Raw genomic sequence first — 22,859 nt, 5'->3', positions numbered from 1 at the left:
GCCTCGTGGAAGGCTCTGGTTAGCTTCCCCTCCTTCAGATGAAATGAATTTGTCCACATACAGTACTTGAATATTCTTGAGATTTTCAAGTTTGCAGCCGTATTCTACATCTATGTGATTACTCTGCTGTTCACAATAATAGTGCCCGACAGAGGGTTCAATGAACCACATACAAGCTGTCTCTCTACCGTTCCACTCTCGAACGGCGCGTGGGAAGAACGAGCACTCAAATTTTTCTGTGCTAGCCCTGATTTCTCTTATTTTATCGTAATGATCATTTCACCCTATGTAGGTGGGTGCCAACAGAATGTTTGCGCAATCGGAGGAGAAAACTGGTGATTGAAATTTCATAAGAAGATTCCGTCGCAACGAAAAACGCCTTTGTTTTAATGATTACTCGAATTCACGTATCATGTCTGTGGCACTATCTCCAGTACTTCGCGATAATACAAAACGAGCTGCCCTTCTTTATACTTTTTCGATGTCATCTGTCAGTCCCATCTGGTGCGGATCCCACACCGCACAGCAATACTCCAGAACAGGGCGGACAAGCGTGGTGTAACCAGTCTCTTTTAGAAGACCTGTTACACCTTCTAAGTGTTCTGCCAATGAATCGCAGTCTTTGGTTGTCTCTACTCACAACATTATCTATGTGATCGTTCCAATTTAGGGTATTTGTAATTGTAATCCCTAAGTATTTAGTTAATTTACAGCCTTCAGATTTGTGTGACTTATTGCGTAATCTAAATTTAGCGGATTCCTTTTAGTACTCATGTGAATAACTTCACACTTTTCTTTATTCAGGGTCAATTGCCACTTTTCGCACCATACAGATATTTTAACTAAATCATTTTGCAATTCTTTTTGGTCATCTGATGGCTTTACAAGACGGTAAATGACAGCATCATCTGCAAACAATCTAAGACGGCTACTGAAATTGTCTCCTATGTCGTTATTATAGATCTGGAACAATAGAGGGCCTATAACACTTCCTTGGGGAACGCCGGATATTATTTCTGTTTTACTCGATGACCTTCCGTCTATTACTACGAACTGTGACCTTTCTGACAGGAAATCACGAATCCAGTCGCACAACTGACGCGGTATTCCATAGGCACGCAGTTTGGTTAGAAGACGCATGTGAGGAACGGTGTCGATAGCCTTCTGTTAATCTAAAAATATGGAATCAATTTGACATCCCCTGTCGATAATATTCATTATTTCATGAGTATAAAGAGCTAGTTGTTTCGCAAGAACGACATTTTCTGAAACCGTGCTGACAACGTTTCATAGATCGTTTTCTTCGAGGTACTTCAATATGTTCGAAAACCCTACTGCAAATCGACGTTAGTGATGTGGGCCTGTAATTCAAAGGATTACTCATACTTCCCTTTTTGGGTATTGGCGTGACTTGAGCAATTTTCCAGTCTTTAGGTACGGATCTTTCTGTGAGAGAGCAGTTGTATATAATTGCTAAATATGGAGCTATTGTATCAGCATACTCTGAGAGGAACCTGACTGGTATACAATTTGGACCGGAAGCCTTGCTTTTATTAAGTGATTTAAGGTGCTTTGCGACACCGAGGATATCTATTTCTGTGTTTCTCATCTTGGCAGTTGCTCTTGGTTGGAATTCGGGAATATTTATTTCGTCTTTTGTGGTGAAGGAGTTTCGTTTCAAAACTCTGCTTTAGTGGCACTGTCATCAATGACTTCACCGTAGTTATCGCGCAGTGAAGGTATTGATTGCCTCTTGCCACTGGAGTGCTTTATGTATGATCAGAATCTCTTTGGGTTTTCTGCCAGATTTCGAGACAGAGTTTCGTTGTGGAAATTATTGAAAGCATCTCGCGTAGAACTTTTGCAAAACTTTGCCAGTCTTGGGAATTTTGCGTTCTTTTAAATATGGCATGCTTTTTTCGCTGCTTCTGTTGTCATTACACACGACATTTAAAGTATTATTACTTATATTATCTGAAGCGAAAATCTGAACGCCTGCATCGTTTAGAAAACTCCCTATGTCAGAAAAGTTCCAGTTAAAAATAGAAAATTGCACATACCAAATAACGATCCTAGTTCATATCGAAGTATTCCCCTTGGCTACTAAACACAGTTGCAACGTTCCTGGTTGCAAGCCCATTTGTCACAGTCCGTTGGACGTCTGCGATATCTTGATGAAGCTTTTCTTCAGTCACCTTTTCACTCGCGGAAACAAGAAAAAATCGCAAGGCGAGGGATCGGGCGAATATGACGGACGTTGGGTGGCAATAACAGAATGTCTCGCCAGCTACTCAGTAAAAGATAAAGCGGTATGGGGTCTGGCCACAGTCATGCAGTAAGAACCAGTCCTGGGAATGCCACAAATCAGGGTAAACGTTTTGCCGCAAACGTTTCAAGACTTCATCGTAAAGAGTTTGGTTCACTGTTTGATCTGGAGGAACGTACTCATGGTGAACTAGTGCTTCACTATCAAAGAGTGTGATCAACAATGCCCGTGTCCTCGAAGGTTGTTCTTTTTTTTTTACGCCTCGTGTGTGAGGGTCATACTGGTAACAACAACTTTCGTCCCCAGCAATAAACTTCGACAGATATGTGGAATCACGTCTGACTCTATCCAGTACCTCAGCTGAAATTCTTCGTCTTTCCTCTTTCTGTTCGTCTGTTAGTGTCTGAGGACCTAGTTTTGCAATAAGTTTCCTTTTTCCTAAATCTGCGCGTAAAATTTTGTGACACACATCACGATTCAAATTTTCAGCAACTTTTGCAATCACAATAATTGCCAATTTTGAGGATGTACAAATTAGTAAGCTAACATACTTTGCACACTTCCGCTCTCTGATGTCATACTGAATAATATTCTGGGGCAACTCAACACTTAGGCAAAAGGTTTTCACTGCTCAAAAGAAAGTAGTTAGAATAATGTGTGGGGCTCATAGTCGCACATCTTGCAGGCATCTATTTAAAAGGTTAGGAATTCTTACAACTGCTTCACAGTACATTTACTCAGTAATGAAATTTTTTCTCAACAACTTGGACCAGTTTAGAATCAACAGCGACATTCATGATTACAATACCAGAAAAAAGAAAGACCTACACTATCCTTTACTTAACGTATCTTTGGCACAGAAAGAGGTAAAATATGCTGCTTTAAAACTTTTTGATAAATTACCAGATGAAATAAAATGACTGACAGACAGCAGTAATAGTTTCAAAAATAAATTGAAATCATACCTCCTTGACAACTCCTTCTATACCATAGATTAATTCTTGAATATAGATATAGGCTTCATATTTGCATTTTATGCCATTTAAGAGAATGGGATAGATAATAGAAATATTTAGGTACAACACGACAATGTAAAAATAAAACCATGTTTCCTGTGCGCATTTCTTGTGCATTTGACACGTTCCACACCATAACGGTTTTTCCGTGCTATTGATCAATGGGACACGTAACTAACTAACTAACTTTAGTTATATCGCAAGCACAGTTACATGACGATCTTCTTGCAACAACTGCCTTAAAACACTCCACGTTTGCATCGCTAAGTGCTGCAGATGGGCGACCAGCTCTGGGATTATTTTGCACTGAATTTCTGCCTTCACGAAACCTTTTGTGCCCCTCGAAAATACGACTTCTTGAAAGTGCCTCTCCTGCATACGTTTGCTTAATCATTGTCCACGTTTCACTAGGGGTTTCCCGAGCTTAATGCAGAACTTAATGGCCACTCTCTGCTCACAATCAGCATCCATTATACCATCGTAAATAATGCGCCAAGAACCCAAATAGTGTGTTGCTAAGCACAGTCCTGCCACCTAGTAAGTTTATGCGGAACATGGCCAAGATTATTGCAAGGACATACACATATCAGGTAACATTAAAAAAATTTGTTTGTTTTTATGCTGCAAAATCAGAAATAAAAAGACCAGTCCTGGGACTTTTCCGACAAATGGAGTATTACCCTGTAAGTCATTCCACCACACTTTGTCCAGAGAAGATAGCCGTAAGTGGTCAAATATGCCATGGAAAGTGGATGAAATGCAGTTCGTAATGTAACTGCCCCACAATCCTGTCCGTAGAAACTGCAGACCTGCGGATGTGTTTATCCTGTTGGTAGAGAATCTAATTTTTGCGATTTTTAAAAAATTGTTGCTATTTTTTAAAATCATTTCCCTGTGAAATTTACTCAACACAGAGGCACAACAAACATAATTTTTCTCTTTTCCAATGCGGAATAAGTATTATTATTTGCGGACTTCGGAATAAGAAGCCATTGTCTTTGAACTTACCTGTCGTCGCACATTCCTTAAGCAATCTTGAAAGTTTATGTTTTAAGGCTAAAAATACGTAATCGATTTTGTTAATAAAAGTACGATAATATTTAGCGTCAGTCGAAATTTGTGACCGGGCTTGAGAATATTTTGGTGTGGGGAAAGCATTTTATCTTGGAGGAAGAGTCATCAACAGGTGTCGTCGTATCTTCCAGGCGCACCCGAGGGAAATTTGTTGGAACCATGTTGTTCATATTGCATATTAACGACCTGGCAGACAGTAACCTAAGATTTTTTGCAGATAATGCTGTTCTCTGTAATGAAGAACTATTTGAAAAAGTCACAAATATCCAGTCAGATCTTGATGATATTTCAAAGTGGTTTGAAGGTTGGTAACTCGTTTCAAATGTACAGAAATAAAAAAAAAATGTGCACTTCACAAAATGAAAAAATGTGGTATCCTATGACTACAGTGTCAGTATGTCACAATTTTGCTGAGTTAACTCATAAACATCTAATTTTAACAAATGAAATAGATTGTCTACGTAGACATATTCTTACGTATGATACTAGGAAAAACAGGCATTATAGAAAGGAAATTGTTTATTCGTGTGACTCATCTTGTTGCGCAAGGGTATCGGACCCATACCATGTAAGACTGTAAGGGAATATCGAATGTATACAAAGAAATGCCCAACTTATGGTTACAGATTTGATGGGAGAGTGTCACACTATGTGGAAGGTAGACGCCAACTATCGTACGAAAGCCTAGTTAAAAAGGTTCAAGAACCATCATTAAGTGAGGAATCAAGTTATATACAACCCCCTACTTATCGCTCGTGGAGGGATCGCGAAGACAAGATTAGACTAATTACAGCGTACACAAAGGCATTTAAGCAGTCATTCTTCCTGCTGCGCCCCATGCTTATTTGGAACGGGAACAAGCCCTGAGTAGGACGTACCCTCTGCCATGCACTTTTGCGTTGGTTTGATGAGTGTAGATGTAGGCGACTTCGACTGCAATTTAACTCGCTTAGGTACTGCAAGGAAATGTTAGAAAATTAAATTCTTGGACCGACTTGGATGTTCGCGATATCTCTGTTACCCATGTCCAAATGTTCATTCCAGATAAGTAACCAGTAACAGATTTTTCCAGCCTTCACTATCACTCGTATCTTCACTCACTTTCGTCAAAAAAATGGTTCAAATGGCTCTGAGCACTATGGGACTTAACATCAGTGGTCATCAGTCCCCTAGAACTTAGAACTACTTAAACCTAACTAACCTAAGGACATCTTACACATCCATGCCCGAGGCAGGATTCGAACCTGCGACCGTAGCAGTCGCGCGGTTCCGGACTGAGCGCCTAGAACCGCGAGACCACCGCGGCCGGCCATTTTCGTCAGACTTGCTGCTTTATATTACAAGTACGGTAGATCGAGATCGATCTTTCCAGTCATCGCAACATTTCACTTGGAAAACAAACACTAACGCAGTTAATTACTCAAAATTTCTTGGTTATATTATCACTCATAAAAGACTAATTAAGGAAAGATTGGCATATCTATGTCAGACAGGATAAGAAAACGAAATGGAAAGCTAAGCGAGACAAATTTAACAGTTTTCCAAGCCAGCTGTTGATTCAAAGGAATTCAGTCCCAAACTTAATGTTGAGCTTCGGCGCAACCTTCCCCGCAGTTTAGTAGCGTAGGTGGTTCGTGGGTGCCTGCCACTGGCGTGTCAATGAGATATCAGGTTTGTATCGCGTGGTTGACTGTTTCAGCAGTGTAATGTTGTGTTTGTATTGAATGAAATGCTGGGAGAAGGTTGGAAGGAAATGGCGGCATACACTCTAACCCTTCCGAAGAACGCCGAGCTTGTCTCTATATGCCGGTTGTGTTATAATCAAGTGTTCCATTAGACACACGAAAGAGGGTTCACCACACACCAACAGAATCCGAATCGGGTAGATAAGTTAGAACGTTACTTGTCTTTTCTACCTTAGAAATCTCAGCCGATAATGGAATTTAAAAATCTTTTGGCAGCTTAATGTAAGGGAAAAGTCAAGACTGACAAAGTCACTTCATAGAGAAAATCCACAAATTATCTGTAACTAATATCTGAAGTAACTGGATGGTGAGAACGTGTGCAAATAACTTTTCTCTCTTGATCATCTGGGTTCATCAAGAAAGCGCGCTGGTGCTCCATAATTGGTATATTGAAGCAACTCGTCTCGGTCTACCTACAGGAGCTCCGTATCTCTACACCGTGACTTTAAGGCAAGAAAAATTCCAGCAATTAGTGTCTCCTTATAGGCCATCCCTGAAGCGGAAGCTCATACTAATTGGAAGAGTACAGCGCGTCTGTTCTTTCGTCACGATGCCTGGGAAACAGATTTGGAACGTTCGGTGGACCTATTCGGCCTATTGAACGGTTTCGGAGAGTAGTAAACACTGTTTCAGAAGAAAATTTATTTGATTGTAATCTGTTTTGTTGCGTGCAACAGCACAGCTCATCTACAAGTAGTGCTTCTTACTCTGACTACTATCCGTTTCATCCGTAACTCTATGCAGCGATCGTGTAAATCGTGAGAAGATAATTAAAACTAGTGATACATTTACCTGGTTCTCAATTTCTACCGTTGCAATATCAGGAATGTCAACCGCGTTGCATTTGTTATAAATGAATTATTCTTGTTACTGTCAAATACCTAAAGAAATTTAAATTCCATTGGAAGTGAAACTTCAGTAGCCCATAAAGCAAATAACTCCGTGTAGACGTCGTTCACATTGTTAGAAAACGTACAGATAACGCTGTTAAATAACATGAAATGGAAATATATAAATATGGAAAACGTACAGATAACGCTGTTAAGTAACATGAAATGGAAATATATAAATATGGAGTTATTAAAATGCAGTAGTAGCTCTTTTGAATGTTTTGCAAATTATCATAATAGTATTATATTTCCTAAAACAGACATCAGATGCGATCCTCGAAGGCTGGAATGCATCGCATGTAAGGACCCCATTTTTCCAGATTCTCCGGTATTTTCAAAAATGGAGACGTTAGTTACAGTAAATAAACAGAAAATGTACCTGATTATCTGCAAATATCGGTAAATCTGCTGCTACCGAGCGAGGTGAGACGAAGTATTCGGTAGGAGTGAAGGTTAAACCTCGGACGGCTATCGAGATTTCTCTAAATTAGTTTACATAAGTAATAGGTTAGATCCCTCAACGAAATCACAGCTCCATATGGCAGTACTCTGTCGTTTTACGTATTGTGAATCCCGTCAACGGAATTTTTTTCAGTAGTTTGTCTTTTTTCGTTTCCTATTCTTTCGCCCTTTAACTGTATATTTTTATAGAAGTACTTTAGATTTTCTTGTATCGACCGTAGCCGCCACTGTATCACTTTACTTTTTAATCGTCTCTTGTGTTTCCTTTAGCTGAGATGAGACGAATGGTGGGATCTAAATCTGACAGTTCGGCTATCAGAGAAATCGAGCAGCTTCTTGCAGCTTCCACATCACGCTCAATTATAGTAGGAAATCCCTTACAAGGCCAAAAAGGGGTGAGGATGAGGATGTTTTGCTGCAAGAAAGCAGTGTGGCTAAGGCGAACAGAATGTGGAAAGTAGAAAGTGTGTACATGCAGTATGCCTGAACAAAAAAAAGAGACCGCCACACACACGGCTTGAATGAACACGCTGTTACGATATCACTTTAAAGAAACATTTTTTTATATTGTTTATTCTTCTGGGCAGCTATGTTATAGGCAATAGTATCAGGCGTGTCATTGTTGTTGCAGAATGCAGTGGAGCGGCCGCGTGGGCACCATTCTGCTGGTGTTAGCGGCGATGCTGCAGCTGTCTGCTGGCCTCACAGGTACTGTGTTAGCATTAAACTAGTCATACTCTGATTATCCTTATTTTGGATTGTTATAAGTGTCAGACACGGAAAAAACCGCTATTTTAAAATTTTCTGTTTCTCACTATCCTAAGATAATTGCCACGAAGGTCAACGTTCAAGCAGATCAGATTGTTGTAATGTCTTCCGTGACATCGTCGGGCACGCAAATTTCATACTTTAATTAACTCTTAAAGCGCGTCATAATATACCGGGTGATCAAAAAGTCAGTATAAATTTGAAAACTGAATAAATCGCACAATAATGTAGATAGAGAGGTACAAATTGACACACATGCTTGGAATGACATGGGGTTTTATTAGAACCAAAAAAATACAAAAATTCAAAAAACGTTCGACAGATGGCGCTTCATCTGATCAGAATAGCAATAATTAGCATAACAAAGTAAGACAAAGCAAAGATGATGTTCTTTACAGGAAATGCTCAATATGTCCACCATCATTCCTCAACAATAGCTGTAGTCGAGGAATAATGTGAACAGCACTGTAAAGCATGTTCGGAGTTATGGTGAGGCATTGGCGTCGGATGTTGTCTTTCAGCATCCCTAGAGATGTCAGTCGATCACGATACACTTGCGACTTCAGGTAACTCCAAAACCAATAATCGCAGGGACTGAGGTCTGGGGACCTGGGAGGCCAAGCATGACGAAAGTGGCGGCTGAGCACACGATCATCACCAAACGACGCGCGCAAGAGATCTTTCACGCGTCTAGCAATATGGGGTGGAGGGCCATCCTGCATAAACATCGTACATTCCAGCAGGTGTTTATCATCCAGGCTGGGGATGATGCGATTCTGTAATATATCGGCGTACCTCTCACCCGTCACTATAGCGGTTACAAAACCAGAATCACGCATTTCCTCGAAGAAAAAAGGCCCGATAACGGTAGATGTGGTAAATCCAACCCATACCGTGACTTTCTCGTCGTGCAATGGATTTTCCACGACAGTTCGAGGATTTTCGGTAGCCCAGATTCTGCAGTTGTGGACGTTGACAGACCCTTGGAGCGTGAAATGAGCTTCGTCGGTCCACAACACGTTACTCAACCAATCGTCATCTTCCGCCATCTTTTGAAACGCCCACACCGCAAATGCCCTCCGCTTCACTAAATCGCCAGGTAACAGTTCATGATGCCGATTCATTCTGTACGGATAGCTTCGGAAGGTACGCTTCAGTGCCAAGCAAACAGTAGTGTATGGAATGCCGGTGCGACGTGCGATTGCACGAGCGCTGATTTCCCCGTGCATAGGCGAACCCGCTACAGTCTCCATTTCTTCCCGAACTGTCCCAACAGCATTACGCCTTGTGCTCGGTCGGCCACTACGGGGTCTATCGTCTAAACAACCCGTGGCTTCGAACTTCGAAATCATTCTCGCCACAGCTGCATTTGTCAACGGACCTTTACCCGTTCGAATCCCCTTCCTATGGCGATAGGATCGTAACGCTGGACTAGCACATTCCCCATTCTGATAATACAGCTTCACCAAAAACGCCTTTTCAGGTAACATCAACATGCTGCGACTGCTGGCGCATCTGATTCTCTCTCTCATTACAGCTCCTTTTATACACGATTGTCATGCGCAGTCACTGACGTTTTGCTGTCCAGCGCCATCTGTCGGACATTTTGGGAACTTTTTTTTTTCTTTTTTTGTTCTGATAAAACCCCATGTAATTCCAAGCATGTGTGTCAATTTTTACCTCTCTATCCACATTATTCCGTAGTTTATTAAGTTTTCAAATTTATATTGACTTTTTGATCACACCTGAAAAGGCAGACTATCGTGTGAAGAAAGTAAACTGTATCTTTTCTGCAACTGCTACTGTGAGTTGGTATTCCAGACCAGCTGCTTCTCTAGGGATCGTAGTTGTGGTGATTTAGTGTGGCAGGTATTCGCCATCAGATACATTATTTGTTCGTGGTTTCGACTAGCAGCTGCAAGCTTAATGCAGTACAGATCTCTACAGACGGAGCTATGTCTTATTTCGTAACTTTTCTACCTTAATTTAGTTCCACAGATTTTGCTACGTGGGCTAAGCTAAGGTAGAAACAGAGACGAGGGTATCCACTACTCACGTGTGTGTATCCATAACAACGCAGGACTATTAACCCCATTGACAAGTTCATAGTGGAATTTATTTTGTTGGTCACCTCCTGCAGCCCGGTGATGATTATTTTGTCGGAGTGGTAACACTTTTTCACAAATGACAACAGTAATCGCGAAGTACAATCTTTTGCTTGTGTTGCCGTGGTTCACTACAAAAACAGGGGAGAAGAACTAACGCGTAGCTTACACCTCAAGGTAGCTTACGAAGAGATCGTAAAACTAACATCCATTCTTTGCAGATTGTTCGCTCTTTAATTCAACATATTAGCACGCAGTCAGGTTATCTGCGACTATCTGTTAATGTTTGCCCATATTGTTGAACAATTCTTTAGTTGTGCAAATGTCATATGGACCTTCCAGGCAGAGTAGCACACCGTGCTGGACCGGGACACAATTCCGAGTTGTCCTTAATGAGTAACATTATATCACGTAAGCTATTTAAGCACGTTCACAACTCAAATACACTCCTGGAAATGGAAAAAAGAACACATTGACACCGGTGTGTCAGACCCACCATACTTGCTCCGGACACTGCGAGAGGGCTGTACAAGCAATGATCACACGCACGGCACAGCGGACACACCAGGAACCGCGGTGTTGGCCGTCGAATGGCGCTAGCTGCGCAGCATTTGTGCACGGCCGCCGTCAGTGTCAGCCAGTTTGCCGTGGCATACGGAGCTCCATCGCAGTCTTTAACACTGGTAGCATGCCGCGACAGCGTGGACGTGAACCGTATGTGCAGTTGACGGACTTTGAGCGAGGGCGTATAGTGGGCATGCGGGAGGCCGGGTGGACGTACCGCCGAATTGCTCAACACGTGGGGCGTGAGGTCTCCACAGTACATCGATGTTGTTGCCAGTGGTCGGCGGAAGGTGCACGTGCCCGTCGACCTGGGACCGGACCGCAGCGACGCACGGATGCACGCCAAGACCGTAGGATCCTACGCAGTGCCGTAGGGGACAGCACCGCCATTTCCCAGCAAATTAGGGACACTGTTGCTCCTGGGGTATCGGCGAGGACCATTCGCAACCGTCTCCATGAAGCTGGGCTACGGTCCCGCACACCGTTAGGCCGTCTTCCGCTCACGCCCCAACATCGTGCAGCCCGCCTCCAGTGGTGTCGCGACAGGCGTGAATGGAGGGACGAATGGAGACGTGTCGTCTTCAGCGATGAGAGTCGCTTCTGCCTTGGTGCCAATGATGTTCGTATACGTGTTTGGCGCCGTGCAGGTGAGCGCCACAATCAGGACTGCATACAACCGAGGCACACAGGGCCAACACCCGGCATCATGGTGTGGGGAGCGATCTCCTACACTGGCCGTACACCACTGGTGATCGTCGAGGGGACACTGAATAGTGCACGGTACATCCAAACCGTCATCGAACCCATCGTTCTACCATTCCTAGACCGGCAAGGGAACTTGCTGTTCCAACAGGACAATGCACGTCCGCATGTATCCCGTGCCACCCAACGTGCTCTAGAAGGTGTAAGTCAACTACCCTGGCCAGCAAGATCTCCGGATCTGTCCCCCATTGAGCATGTTTGGGACTGGATGAAGCATCGTCTCACGCGGTCTGCACGTCCAGCACGAACGCTGGTCCAACTGAGGCGCCAGGTGGAAATGGCATGGCAAGCCGTTCCACAGGACTACATCCAGCATCTCTACGATCGTCTCCATGGGAGAATAGCAGCCTGCATTGCTGCGAAAGGTGAATATACACTGTACTAGTGCCGACATTGTGCATGCTCTGTTGCCTGTGTCTATGTGCCTGTGGTTCTGTTAGTGTGATCATGTGATGTATCTGACCCCAGGAATGTGTCAATAAAGTTTCCCCTTCCTGCGACAATGAATTCACGGTGTTCTTATTTCAATTTCCAGGAGTGTAGTTAATCTACCAATACCTGTTTCCTTAATTCGTGTCTTCGAGCTCTAGCGATCTGTGCCGTTAAGGAGGCTACGAAAGTTCTAAACAGATATATGCCATTTGTGGCGTGGAGGATGAATCGTATCTTTTAAGTAATGTTGAGAAAAAGGGAAGTATAGAAAGAAAATAATAATTGGAGTAATTAAACGACAGAAGGGACTGAAATATCAAGTACGTCGTAAGCCGTGAACAGATCTATTTCAAGGCAAGGTATTATTTCTTCCAGGAGTGTACAAAACGTACTTCCCCCACTGGACCACCGTTAAATAAAGTAAGACCACCTAAAGTTTCTTGTTCAAGGTCAGAGTTCATTATGGTTTTATATCTCACATTACAACTTTTTTAAAAGTTGTATTCGCTAATTCAGTTACGTGTACCTTATGAACATAGGCGCTCGTATCCATTGTTGATCGAATTTTTTTGTATGTGTTTCACCGTTTCAAAAATTTTAAGTTTTTTTAACGTTTTGAAGTTTTCGTGTATGAAATTGATCCGATTATGCTTCAATGTTTGGTATCATATTCAGAACGACCGCAAAACATAATATGGATTTTTCATTCACAAAGTTGTGTAAGTTAGCAACTGAAAGATCGTTCGTAGAGCTAACTGGCAACCGAAAAAGGCAACTTTCGCAACGGCGCTGCGTCATGCATTTCTCCAAAACTGCATCCTGCTGTTGTAGGGTGACGCGTTTCTTTGAAGCGCAGCATATGCTTTTGCTGTGCTCTCCATTTTTAGCACGTGCTGACGACGTACCGAAAGCGAAACTCGAGTCACATAACAAAAGTAGTACAGACACGGCTGAGGAATGTGTGACTAGGACGTCTTAGATATTTAACAACAGCTGTGGCATTGTAGTATCCACTATTGAGCGGGTGAAAGATGATGTCCAAAACAAATTTCTGCAAGTACGTACTGATCACTTAGTAGCTGATAACAGATCGTAGTAACACAAGCAAAAAACATCTTTTAGATTATGGAAGAAAATTTATAAAATGGATATATACATAAATTTGTTCTGAAGTGATATGGCCATATGGCTGTACACGCATTACCAGCTACAGGACATCAGCTGTCCTGAAGCTGAAGTGAAATTGCGTCCTGCCTGTGACGTGCATCTCCCTTTCAGTAGAATTTTGATTCATATTTCCGTTCGGCTATCTTAATTTACGTTTTTCCTAAATAGCTACGGGTTCTGGAATGCTCACGGCCAATTTTATTGCACAATCCGTGTCTCATCCAAGCTGGTGCTCCGTCACTAATAACTCTGTCGTAGACCAGATGTTGGAGTCTGCTTGTCCTTCTGTTTTCCTCCAATCGACAGAATACGACTTGCCATTTAAATACAAAATGACAGAAACACGATGTTTAAAAACAAGGAAAACTGAAATAAAGAAAGCTGTCTTTAAATCAGTCCCAATCGAGGAGCCAACACCTGTCATCGTTTCTAGTCTGAAAACTGTACAGTTTACTTCATATTTGAATGATTTACGGAGGGGTAACATTGACATAACCCGTAGCGTGATGATAATCAAGATTCCAAGCTCCACTCCAGATCCAATTCATTATTTTAACCTGTCACAATAACGCAAACCCCGCGACAAAGCGAAATTTTCAGTCCAAAAACATCGTCGCTATATATATATCCGTATCCATTCTCCCAGTAGTACTAATCCAGAAACGAGCAGAAGATCACGTGTAGAATTTGGAAAGTTAAGCAGGGTGTAATGCGTACCTGGGTAGCTTAGTCCATAAGAACATTTTTTGCGGAAAGCAGGTACCGAGGTTAGACGCACATTTTTAGTCAGTCAGGAGGTTCCAATGCTGGATTGTCAGCAGGTTCTCCATTCCAGCGATCCTCATTTAAGTTGTCACTGAACGGAATGTCAGTTTGAGCATAATGCGTAAAGATATCGTCTAGATGCAGGTCCTGTCGACCGACGCAGCCTGCTTAATGGCACAACTTAAACAGTTTAAAGTCGGATTCACGAACGAAGACGACTCGCGCAGGTCGAATTATGGACGGGGATTGCATTATTGCGGGTTCCAAGTGACAGTTGCGGTACGCGCATGCACGTGCTCTGCGCTTAAAGAAAGCGTTTATCCTGCATATTATGTCTCTCGCTTGCTTATGTAGAATGTATTGCTTGCCGCTACCATCACCTATGACAGCTCGCAACAAACTGATAAAAAATTTACTAAATATATCGCTACGATCAGGTTTAATGCTCGCTTGGCTACAATATCCACTGCAGGGCGCTCAGAACACTACTGATCGCTCATTGGATGTCGGAAAATGCATGATGTTGATACACAGAACATGGCTAAACTAGACTGCCACAGTTCATGACTTCACGTGTAGAATAGAATCGAGCTACGGGGTAGCTTTGTATTTTCACATACACAAAGTCATAGCCAATGCTGAAACTCCGGTAGAATACCAGGCCCAGAACAACGTGACATTTAACTCTCAACGTGTAATTAAGTATCGTCAATAACTTTTCTTCTTTAGGGCCAGCAACGTAATATATATCTGATAACGACATGATTATTACAGTACATACACCAAATAGCTGCTTACAATAAGTAATCAGTATTTACGACAAACTGGACAGACTGTTTCGGCTTAATCGACATTTTCAAGTACCTGCAGTTACAATTTTGGTGAGAACAGGTATGGATGCCAATGTCATTCATATTAAAGCAACTGTCTTGTGCTCACGTCTAGATAGATGTGACGTCCACATTGCGTCGCTAGTGGACTGTTTTGGAGCTGTCAGTCTTTTACTAAGATCGTAAATGGTGTCAAGATGTTGAAATTAAACATCGAAATATGATAACCCAGGCATATATAAAATCACTTGTGGCAGCTGTAATAGCTTTTACATTGGCCATATAGGAAGAAATTTTAACGTGAGATATAAAGAACACACTAGAGAGAGCGAATGTAATCAGTCGGGCTTCTTTCTACATTTGAAAAATCAAAATCACACTGCTGATAACGATCGAAAATGCATTACAGACTCGGCACAGAATACCAAAGGTTTTTGCTATGAACATACTTGAGGAATTAGAAATTTATATGTACACGAGAAAATACCCACAAAAAATATTAAACGAACATTTACAAATGGTTCAAATGGCTCTGAGCACTATGGGACTCAACTGCTGAGGTCATTAGTCCCCTAGAACTTAGAACTAGTTCAACCTAACTAACATAAGGACATCACAAACATCCATGCCCGAGGCAGGATTCGAACCTGCGGTTCCAGACTGCAGCGCCTTTAACCGCACGGCCACTTCGGCCGGCGAACATTTACATAATTCAGACACAAGTACTACCTTAAAAATTTGATTGAACTTTTAGAACATGAAAATGAATGAATCGGAAGTAGCATATGCAACAACCAAAGATAATCGTAACAAATTTTGGTTAGTAATGTAATGTCGCTGTTCATCTGCACCTTCTTTGTAAACATATTGCGTCGTAAGAGTGAGACTGTCAAACTGCTGTCACGTCACAGCTAACATTTAATTTCAACATCTTGACACCATTTACGATCTTAATAAAGCAGTGACAGTTACAAAACAGTCCACTAACGACGTAGTATGTACGTCACATCAGTCTAGACGTGACTACAAGACACCTACTTTAATACGAATGACACTGGCATCCATACCTGTTCTCACAAAAATTGTCATTGCAGGCTTTTGAAAACTGTGATTAAGCCGAAACAGTCTTTCGTAAATAAAGATTACTTATTGTAAGCAAAATGGTTCATATGGTTCTGAGCACTATGGGACTTAACATCTGTGTTCATCAGTCCCCTAAAACTTAGAATTACTTAAACCTAACTAACCTAAGGACATCAGACACATTCATGCCCGAGGCAGGAGTCGAACCGGCGACCGTAGCAGTCGCGCGGTTCCGGACTGAGCGCCTAGAACCGCTCTGCCACCGCGGCCGGCTATTGTAAGCATCTATTTGGTGTATGTGCTCTAGCAACGTAATTAAGTAATTTAACACCTATCCGCATACTAGCCATAAGACAAATGCTTATTCTTCTTCTTCTTAGCGTGCCTGTCCGCTTCGGACGTTGGCGATCATCATGGCTATTCTGTCTTTATCAGTTGCAATGCGAAACAGTTCTTCAGAGCTAATATTAAACCAAGATCTAAGGTTGTCTAGCCAGGAAATTCTTCTTCGTCCCGGAGGTCTCTTCCCCTCGATTTTTCCTTGTAGGAAATGCTTATTAAGAGAAATAAAATGTAATGTACCGTAGTCATCTATTTTACTGCAGGTGAAACGTTATTACTTTGATTTCCTCAGAATTTTGACTGGCATCTTACAACAACTTTGGTGTAGAATACGAACCAAGCGCAACTTGAAATTCTCACCAACAGTGGTTACATGAAGTGAAGTGGTGGAAAAAATTCCTCAAATCAACTGTCGATCGATCTACGACATTCGTAGTCTCACACTTCCCTACTAAGTTGTTCATATGCCGCAGTAGCGCAATGGATTTGAATGTTCCCCAAATTTTTGGTATACTGTGGTATGGAGAAAATTTCTTGGCCGGGCCCAAAGACAACTTTGATATCATATAATTATTTACTTTTTGTGCAGGTACACACAGTATCTGATCAAAAGTATCCGGACACCCTGTGTAATGCGGAATTGACCATTGGATGACACGAGAGCGGATCAGCCAGTATAAGAGGAGGAGGGGAGTATTGTGTTGCCAGTAAATAGAGTAGCTGTAACAGCTGAGTGGCTCTGTCGGGAGACCTCAGTGACTTCGAACATGGACATTCATTCAGGCACCTCATTGAAAGTCCACAACAAACTTCAAGCCGTCGTTAAGGCGAGGGTTGGGGACGCGCCATGTTAATGTCCACCAATAGGTGTCTTGTTACTTTTGATCATATCGTGTATAGCGCTATAACTGAAGTGGTGTATGAACTTGATCCTTAGAATCAGCTATTCAAGGTAGTCGTGTTGTGTTTGTAACCTTCAGATGGATAGATTGGAATACAATGCCGTGAAAAAAAAAATTCTTTTGGGTGATATTTCGACCACCCAAACCAGATGCAGAGATTTATAACAAGTCGGCTTCTTCAGTTTCAACAGAAGAATGGTTGAATTCAAACGCGATCACATGACCGCACTTACTTTGAAAATGAATCACATGAGGGACATCCCAAAGCTGCGACGCAGATGTAAATATTGAGAAAATGTACAGTATGGTACTTGGCGTTCGATAGGACTGAGTGTAAAATGACTCATCCTAGGCATACCAGAGGGAGTACGAAGCATTTTGTATGAAGCGTTAACTCTTCGAAAGCTTTATGGAAAATGCGTGTCCCATTCGTTGAGTGCTGATCAGAATTAAATGTGGCAACTAATTCCTCAGCAATATATGGTTCGTTTTGAAGATACCCACTTGATTTAGTGCGTCGATTTTTACTCTCGATCAGACATAGATCAGAAACTAAAGGGGAGTGGACGCAATGGGCTTAAACTGGTGGCCCTGCTACAAAAAATGTGAAGTCCATTTCATTTTCCCGAAATGTTATTCTGGTGTTTCCGAAACACAAAACAGAATTTTTCTTTTTTATTACCTTGCAAATGGTGAAATTGTTACTGGAGAATACTACACAACTCTTCTTGAGTAAATGTATGAATAGCGACATTAGAGGAACCCTAGACTAGAAAATGGTAAGAGCATTTTTCAAGTCAACAGTGGTGGTTCCCACAAAGCTGCTTCATCAGTGGAAAAACTGAGGATCTTGAAGTAACAGTTGCTGAAAATGCGCCTTTTTTAACAGATTTGGCATCCTATTGCTTACAACTGTTACCACATCTATTTTTTTTATTTTTTTGGTTCATTCCAATCGATAACAAGTGTGCTGGATAAATATTAGTCACCATCGCAGAGAACAATGACCACTTTGAAGCATTGTAGATGGTATAGAACTGGTACCAAGTTGTCATGAGGCCATCCAGTGCCGTCGTAAGTTATGACAGTGAAGTGGTTTGTTTGTGTCAGTCGGTTGTGAGACATCGTCGCCGTAAGACGATTGACGTGCAGCCGTGACAGATAAGTTCTATCGTGTTTGGGGTATCCATGACCACACCTTGAAAATTAAGTTGCCCGATTTGTTACTGTATCAGTGAATAGTTCACCATAAGCAGCCAAGTAACAAGGTGTAAGAACAGTGGCCGTAATAGGGCCTTATCTACAGAGACAGAAAGGCAATGTCACGCCTTGTCACTGCCAATCGCATTAAAAACCGGCAGGTATTGCTGCTGTTAGTGAAGCCGGCCCATCTCAGTCACTTTCCGAGTGAACATTGCGAAGGGAATTCCACGTAATAAACGTGGAGGCATGTAGTATGGTCCGATTTTGCCTCATTTATAATTATGCAAGGTGTCGACTGCACCGGCACAGACCAATGAAGTGTTTATCGTGCAGTGAGTGGAGGGTGTAGTTTAGGGAGGGTTTGGTTCTGTGGCGCTTTGAGGATGTTTTTCATACCATGGCTTGGGCCCACTAATAAAGTTTACCGTGATCATGAACCAGGAAGTATAAATGCAGACTGAAGCGACGAATGAAAATTTGTTCCAAGGCCAGGATTCGAACTCGGGTCGCAGATGCATCAACCACTACGCCGCCCTGGCACGGTGGCTTTGCACAACTGCACAGACTTCCTAGCACGCGTACCTCCCCAATCCAAATTCCCATTTGCACCTCAGCCCACGTGGGAATATCAGGTGGGCTGAGGGGTGAGTAGGAATTTGGATAGAGGAGGGGCGCGTTTTAGAGTAGTGCATGCAGTTGTGCAAAGCTACTGTGCCAGGGTGGCGTAGTGGTTAATGCATCTGCAACCCGAGTTCGAATCCTGGCCTTGGAACAAATTTTCATTCGTCGCTTCAGTCTGCATACATGCGTCATAGATTTTGAAGCATGAAAAAATCTCTGGTACTATGTAGTTTCATTTCATGAACCAGAATGTTTATTTATACATTTTCTATCTTCTGCATATTCATGACGCGTACGCTGTGACTGGTCCCGTCTTGCAACGTGAGAAAACCTGTGCCCGTAGGTCTGCAGTCATACGTTCCTGCTTTGAAGAACTAATCGACATCGAGTAGTCCGCAGAATAACCCCGTCTTAGTGCCACAGACAATGTCAGAGACTATTTACAACAACAGGTGAAAGGTAGTAATAAGTATTGCTGCTATTTTGTAGCTCTTTGGGTTTTTATAATTCTTGAGTGGCTTCAGCTGCAAGTAGCACATTTGTAGACTCTATTCCCCTCCTTATTAAGGCCATTATCAAGGCTCGTAGTCGTGTTAGACGGTATTAGCGTTATGTCTTCTGAGGTGCATATTCTTTTGTCCGCTGTACTTATCTGGCAGACGTCAGAATCGCACTGCAGGGATTTATTTATATATTTGTATGGTGTAAGAGGAGTGCCAAATCAGTGGATTAAATCATATTTGGAATATCGCTCTCAAGTAACTGAAATTAAGTACATGGAAGGAAATGAACTCCAGGTACACCTTTCAGAACTATGTGGACTAAGTCATGGTGTTCCACTGGGCTCCATTTTAGGTCCCTTTCTGTTTTTGGTCTACATTAATGATTTCCCATCACACGTTAGGGATTCTGAACCTGTACTGTTTGCAGATGACACCAGTCTATTGACTGAAGAGAATAAAGAAGAAAATCTGTCTACATCTGCAAAAGATATTACAAAAGGAGTGTCTGGATGGTTTACCAGAAACAGGCTAATAGTTAAACCCAAAAAACGATACTCATGAATTTCCACACTGATCAGAATAAAAATCCGGCACAACCTGTAAGATGTATAGATAACCAAAGCGTTAGTGCCGTCAATGAAACTAAATTTCTTGGGATTCATATCCAGGAAAATCTTAAATGGAGTACTCGTATCACAGCCCTAAATTCAAAACTAGCAAAAATGAGCTATGTAGTAAGAATTCTCTTCAACAGTACTAGTGCAGAAACAGTTCGGGCTGTATACTTTGCTCGTGTACATTCAATACTGAAGTACAGTATCATTTTCTAGGGAAATGTACATCAGGCTTTTCAGGAAACAAAAGGCAATTATAATAATAATGAAACAAGTGAGCAGCAGAAAATCATGCAAACCTTTCTTTAAAGATCTAAAGATCCAACCCCTTCCCTGCATTTATATACTGAAAGTAGTCACGCATGTCAAAAAAAGCATACTGAGAAAAGAAAACCTTTTTCCTCAAAACAAAAGTGTCCATGATTACAGTCTCAGGTCAGACCGTGACATACATGTTAATCATTGTAGCACCACATTATGCCAAAAAGGTGTATATCATGCAGGAAGAAAACTTTACAACAGATTACCAAGACATATAAAATCTCTTCCTGTAGTACAAAGCTTTAAAAAGTCTGTGACATCCTACCTTCTGAAAAATTGCTACTATTCAATCTCACAGTATCTTATGCAAGAAAAAATGTAATTTGTGTCTTTAATTGTAGAAATAAGTTATAAATATACAGTATTTCAAAAATTTGTAATTATTAGATCCAATTTGTCATAAAAATTTATAAAATGTATGTTTGACATTTGAAAAACCAATAGCTATCAAGGTTTTCTGTCCAATATCCTGTGTACAATATATGTACTGAAAAAGAGATTTATGTCATCTAGTCCTTGGAAAATCATGGGTAATCCGTATTGACCTAGAAGCGTACTACGACTAGAACAAGTGCATTTTTTGTCCAAAAGAATGCAGCCGTCTACTGACTGAGACGGCACTTTTCTTCTTGAACTCTACAGACGGTTTTGCATCATCCTGGTAAAACCGCGTGTGAAAATTTTGGTCAGAGAACTGGCCATCGCTAAACGGAAAGGTCGCTGCTGTGGGTCAGAGTGAAGGCGGCGGGTGCCGGAACTCCGGCTGGTGCCCCAGAAAGCTCGGAGCGGTGAAACTAAGCTCGCAGACGCAGGCGGCAGCGGCGTGGCGTCACGCTGACCGCGCAGAGGTGCGCTTCCTGCCGGCGCCACGCAACACCTGCTGCCGCCTCTGTCTCTGCTGACTGCACGGACACGACGGTTCTGCATTCAGTCTTCCGATAGCCATCTTACGCCTCGGTTAAGTGAATGTTAGACACAGACAGTTGTTGCGTAGGATCGGAGGGACTGACGTAGATTTTGCAATCAGTAATTAAACTGCGTTTCTGTTTTTGGTGATACGTTCTTGTTTCAGTCTGCCAACATATCTTGGATTTTGTTTGTGAGTGACGGAACGCACCATAAAGGCAAATTCTCTAACTGCTCCTCCAATAACTGAACTTTGGTTTAAGTAACACTTTTGGAAGCTCTGCGTCTTCGGTTACGTTTCATGAATGCAAGAAGATAATAAATGTTTAGAGGTCATTTTTTATACTGTGGATCATTGTCTGTACTTGATAAATACCATCACCTACGTGGTATCGCGCAACTTCCGTACGATCCGATATTGTAGTGCTTGTGGTATTCCGAATTACGATGCAGTGTTCCTTTGAACATGCAGAACAGGCAGTGCGGCGACTACAAAAATGGTTCAAATGGCTCTGAGCACTATGGGACTTAACTTCGAAGCTCATCAGTCCCCTAGAACTTAGAGAACTGCGGAAACCTGACTAACCTAAGGACATCATACACATCCATGCCCGAGAGAGAATTCGAACCTGCGACCGTAGCGGTCGCGCGGTTCCAGGCCGGCGACTACAGCCGTTATGAAATAGATGTATTCATAGTTTCGGTTCCACAGAAGTCGTTATGTAAAATTATATGGTATCGCAATTATTACAATTGATCAAAATGAAACTGTAGTAGAGTAGTGACGGTGAACAAAGAGAATTTGAAGCAAACTCTAAGCAAATTCAAGCCAGAAATAAAGACCACGAAAAACTAACAAACTGCTTATCGAGAAACCACACATAAAGTAGACAGAGGAGGAGAATATGGACACACATAAAGTAGACAGAGGGGGAGAATATGGACAGCCAGAGGCTGTATAATGTAACGACGACAGTGAAAATTTGTGCCGGATCGCGACTTGAACCCGGATTTCCCATTTATCGCGAGCGGTCGCCTTACTATTAGGCTTGCGGGGAAGAGCCCACGACCAGACCCAAGTTCCATAATGTCGGAAACCATGTGTCTACAGCCTGTACCCGTACATCCATTGTGTATATTTCCGTGCAGGCCAGAAATTTCACTTGAAAGTAGCTTGCCCAGTGTCGGCGGATAAAGAATATATTGCAGTGCGCGCGTTATTACTAATGACGATGCGCTGCAGCGACTACAGCCGTTATGAAATACATGCAATGTATTTGCAGTTGCGGATGCGACAACTGTCAGCTGTATAATGGATCAAATAATTTCATATTCAAAAAAGAGATAAAAATTCGAGAGCAATATTTGACTTAAAAATAAAGGTGTCATATTTTAATTACAGTTTGATTAGAAAATGAGACACTAGGAGTAGTAGACGTGTTTTGTTATTTGGGCAGAAAAGTAAGTAACTATGGCCGAATAGAGAGGATTAGCAATAGCAAAAAAGCGTTCCAGAGA

At 42.0% G+C, this 22,859-nt stretch overlaps 1 protein-coding gene across 2 annotated transcripts in view; it reads left to right on the top strand.

Moving 5' to 3' along the window:
* The window catches only part of LOC126481621 (balbiani ring protein 3-like), a 253,215-nt gene that overhangs the window by 10,047 nt on the left and 220,309 nt on the right, over nt 1-22,859 (top strand). For both annotated transcript variants that reach the window (XM_050105511.1, XM_050105509.1), the window contains exon 2: nt 8,085-8,161. In XM_050105511.1, coding sequence (XP_049961468.1) covers nt 8,086-8,161 — 76 coding nt within the window. In that variant the 5' untranslated portion in view covers nt 8,085. The remainder of the gene's footprint in view (nt 1-8,084; nt 8,162-22,859) is intronic.

This window comes from Schistocerca serialis, chromosome 5 (assembly GCF_023864345.2).
Source record: "Schistocerca serialis cubense isolate TAMUIC-IGC-003099 chromosome 5, iqSchSeri2.2, whole genome shotgun sequence".
NCBI lineage: Eukaryota > Metazoa > Arthropoda > Insecta > Orthoptera > Acrididae > Schistocerca > Schistocerca serialis.
Note: the sequence above shows the minus strand (reverse complement) of the source record. Positions and strands in the feature narration are given on the sequence as shown.